The 3,932-nt window shown below is 42.1% G+C and overlaps 1 protein-coding gene across 1 annotated transcript in view; it reads left to right on the top strand.

Annotated features, from left to right (window-relative positions):
• herc1 (HECT and RLD domain containing E3 ubiquitin protein ligase family member 1) overlaps positions 1-3,932 on the top strand; it is a 93,337-nt gene that overhangs the window by 21,360 nt on the left and 68,045 nt on the right. The window contains exons 2-4 of the mRNA XM_013913298.1: positions 2,314-2,446; positions 2,614-2,805; positions 3,459-3,683. Of these exons, the coding sequence (XP_013768752.1) occupies positions 2,314-2,446; positions 2,614-2,805; positions 3,459-3,683 (550 nt within the window). The remainder of the gene's footprint in view (positions 1-2,313; positions 2,447-2,613; positions 2,806-3,458; positions 3,684-3,932) is intronic.

The following is a 3,932-nucleotide window of genomic DNA, read 5'->3' on the forward strand; positions in this document are numbered from 1 at the left end:
TTCCAGAAACACGCTTTGCCGATCCGATCAGCTGTTCGTAACACTTCCCACAGTGAAATGATGCACCTGCTGTTTTCTTTGCAAATTTGCATCATAGGATTGTTTTTTGTTTTTCCTGCAGTATATAAAAATTGCTGTATCTCCAAAATAAAACTATGAAGACACTCAAAATAAATTTCCCGTGGTGGGAAACTATTTTTTGCAACTTTATTGTATTTAAAGTTTTGAGGGATAAACCTCTTAAACTTCTCCAAGTAGAAATATATGTAAAAAAACCAAAAAAGATATAAATTTTTTTGTAGTTTATTGCACTTTTTTGCAATTTATGTAATTACTATGGACTGAATGCATACATATTATTAAAATATGGGCTATAACAGTTGTATTGATGTAGCAACTTGAAATGCTCCCACAAATGGCACTACAGCATGTAAAAAAATAATATAAGCTCTGGTGGACTTGGTTCTATAGTAGGTCTTAAAGGGTTAAATAAATATCGTCAAATAATCGTGATCTCAATTTCAGTGAAAATAATCGTGATTATCATTTTTGCCATAATCGAGCAGCCCTACTGATACCTCTACTCAGGTCTGCCCTGGCCGCCCTATACGCAGCCCTGCCCGATAGGCTCGGAAGTGCTGGCCGGTGTGGATGTTTGCGTAGCCTAGCGTCTGAGCCCGACCGGCATCCCCTCTTCTGCTTTCTTTCCCTCTGTCGCCTTCTACGCTTGCTGGGCGGGCAGACCATCCACGGTGACCCTGGCGGTCTCGCTATCTCCTCCAGGATGTTGTGTGTTCACTGATAGTCGCCAGAAACAGACAAACTATATTTAAAACCTAGGTCAATTAGGTTCTGGCGACTGTAAGAGATGGCGACGTTGCAAACATTCAAAAATATCCACATTAAAAGTAAAAACGAGCACCAAACTGGAGAGCTAAGAGCCGCTGCACCCGTGCGCGTAAACTTTAATCCTTGATGATCAAGTTTTTTTTGCATAATCGACATTGGATACACCAGGCTGTGCTTTTTGCCCAAAGAAGAAGGTGGACAAAGACGAGCTCACCTAGAGAGCAGAGCTGCAGCTTTCAGACTGCAGTTTATTCAGAAACACTTGATGGGAAGGGAAGATGTTTTCTGGGAACCAGTAACTAGCGTTATTTTAAGAGGAAAAGGAGAGTTAGGAATGGATGCTTCCGTGTTTTTACTAAACTGTAATTTAATATTTTGTTATGAAATTCCTATGTTTTATAAAGGCCTTTTTAAAGCTTGGACCCTTTTCTGTTGGAAAAGACTGGAACCAGCTTCCTCATTGTTTTGGCTTCTAGAGGAACCGTTGTTTTTGGGGGCTTGGCCGGATGCACGTGATGGAACTGGACTTGCTTTTTTGAAAAGACTGTTTGAGACAAAGGCTCTCAAACTGAGACAAATTATGGACCAGACCTTCAGAACACAGAAACAGCAACATCTTTCATTGGTTCAAGTCAAGCCACATTATGAGGAGTATTCTAGACTTTTGGCTTAAATGTTTAACTTTAGTTGAAAAGGAGATGCTGTTAGATTCTAGTCGTGGATTAGAGATGTCCGATGAAAGGGATCCTTTTTGAGGAATGGAATTGAGTATTGATTTTACATTCTTGACGGGACCCTCGCTTATGAATCGGAAAGACTCGTGACTTTTCACATGCTGAGTGGAAAACTGTTATATAAAATGTCAGTTCAAGGGTTAAATTAAAGGCACTTGAGTGGAAGGACCGATGCTGTCTGGAGAGACAAGTTAAAAGTTGAGGAATGTCAGAAACCTATATGGAGAGTCTTTTATTAACCCCCACTCAATAAGAGGTCAGGTGATCTACAGGGGAGGGTTTTGCACGGTGCCATTGCTGTCAGTAGTTTTGTGTCCAAGGTTAAAAAAAATGCAAGTGGATTATGTCCCTTTTGTCAAGAAATAAAAACTAGTTTTCATATGTTTCTTGAATTTAACTGCCTTGAAACGCTGTTTATTGTGTCTTTGAAAACTGTGGAGTGGCTTGGTCTCCAGTGGCAGTGGGTTGATACAACTTTCATTTTGCTGGTTAAATATAGAGTTAAAGCTAAATTTCTGTTTTATTTACTGATGAATAATTTCACAGATGTTTCTTTTCAGCGGTGTCTTAATAATGTGGTGTGCTATGTTGTAGATGGTAGATTGTATTTCAGCCCTGTGATGTTGGTAAAAATCTGTCTGTCTGTCACTTTTTTAGTGAATAAAAGAAACCAAATAAAAGAAAATGACCATAGTATATAAAAACTTTTTGTCACCCTGTTTATTTGCAGAACTCCAGCAGTGTGTCATTGCTCCACAAACATCTGCAGCTGCTCTTGCCACATGCCACAGATATCTACTCCCGCTCTGCAGCGCTGATAAAGGAGAGCTCCTGGAATGGCAGCATACGGGAGAAGCTACAAGGTGAATGAAATCAAGTGACCTGTGTTGTAATCTGACTATAAAGGCCTGTTCTCACTTCCTTGTTATCTCATTCTGCTCCGATAGTTCAAGTTCTTTTCATTTAGCATTGAAGATACTTTCTTTTGTTTTATATCATTGTCATAAAACTATGACCATGTAATCTGCAGATGTGATCTACGTGTCAGCAGCAGGCAGCATGCTGTGTCAGATAATCAACGCCTTACTGCTGCTTCCGGTGTCGGTGGCAAGGCCGCTGTTGAGCCAACTGCTGGAACTGCTGCCTCCTCTGGATTGTTTGAACAGACTGTTGCCTGCTGCCTCTCCTCTGGAGGACCAGGAGCTGCAGTGGCCTCTTCAGGGTGAGCTCAGAGCAAGGTTAACTTGGTCAAAATTTGAAAAAAAAAGTTACAAAATCTCCTGGGATGAGGTAAATGCATGTACAGACACATGATGTGATCATTTCTGCTGGAGATGTTAAATTATGAGCGCTTGTCAGCTAAGCCAGCAGTGTAATTACAAAAAGCCATGTGTGCAGGCATTACGTGTACACATGTTCTGTCGTTAAGTTTTTTCTCTTTAAGAGCTTGATGATTTTTTTTAATTTGGCATAAACATACACTAGAATTGGAGGATTCATTTGCCGGTTCAGGTGTCGGCAACTTTCAACATCAAGAGTCATAGCTGCTCCTACCAAGCAGTGGGAGAAGAAGAGCAGCACATGCAGGTGACGGGGACAGAGGTACATATAGTATAATAGGGTTCGGGGTAACCTTAATCCTAACCCCTGGCTTGCAAGCTGCAGGTCGCCGACCTCTAGGCTAGATGTGAGCGACTTCGCAAGACTCATTTTTGGCCTTAACATTAATATGTAACACTGATGTCTGATATGAGAAAATGAAAATCATATCGTGTTATTTATAATGAAAGGTGATATGTTTCAACACCCTGCAGTTGGGACCATCTTGACGTCTGGTGGAGTACTAAATTGGAGAACGTATTTGTCTTTTTCCAGGTACCTCAGACTTTGCTGAGCCAGCCTCAGGAATGACCCTGCCGCAGCCCGCACTTTCTTGGGTGTGGCTTGTGGACCTGGAGAGGACAGTCGCCCTGCTAGTTGGGCGCTGCCTTGGTGGGATGCTGCAGGGAGCTCCCACCTCACTGGAGGAACAAGATACTGTTTACTGGCTCAAAACGCCGCTATTTAGCAATGGCTTGGAGATGGACATCCCCCAGCTAGGTACAGGACGGATGCCCACATACACAACCAGTAGCAACTAGTTAACACGATAAGCTTAACAACCGATATATGGAGCGACGGCCTCTCTCTCTCTCTCTCTCTCTCTCTCTCTCCTGCTGCTACTTCAATCATGAAACTGATCAATGATCAGCTGATCGGCTTTTCTCTTGTTTGTTTTTGGCCCACTTTGCACCAGAAAGAGGAAACCAGCGGCTGAACAACAGCAGCACGTTTAAGCTTGATCAGCTG

This window comes from Pundamilia nyererei, unplaced genomic scaffold, assembly GCF_000239375.1.
Source record: "Pundamilia nyererei isolate P.nyererei 1_Seehausen unplaced genomic scaffold, PunNye1.0 scaffold00124, whole genome shotgun sequence".
Taxonomy (NCBI): domain Eukaryota; kingdom Metazoa; phylum Chordata; class Actinopteri; order Cichliformes; family Cichlidae; genus Pundamilia; species Pundamilia nyererei.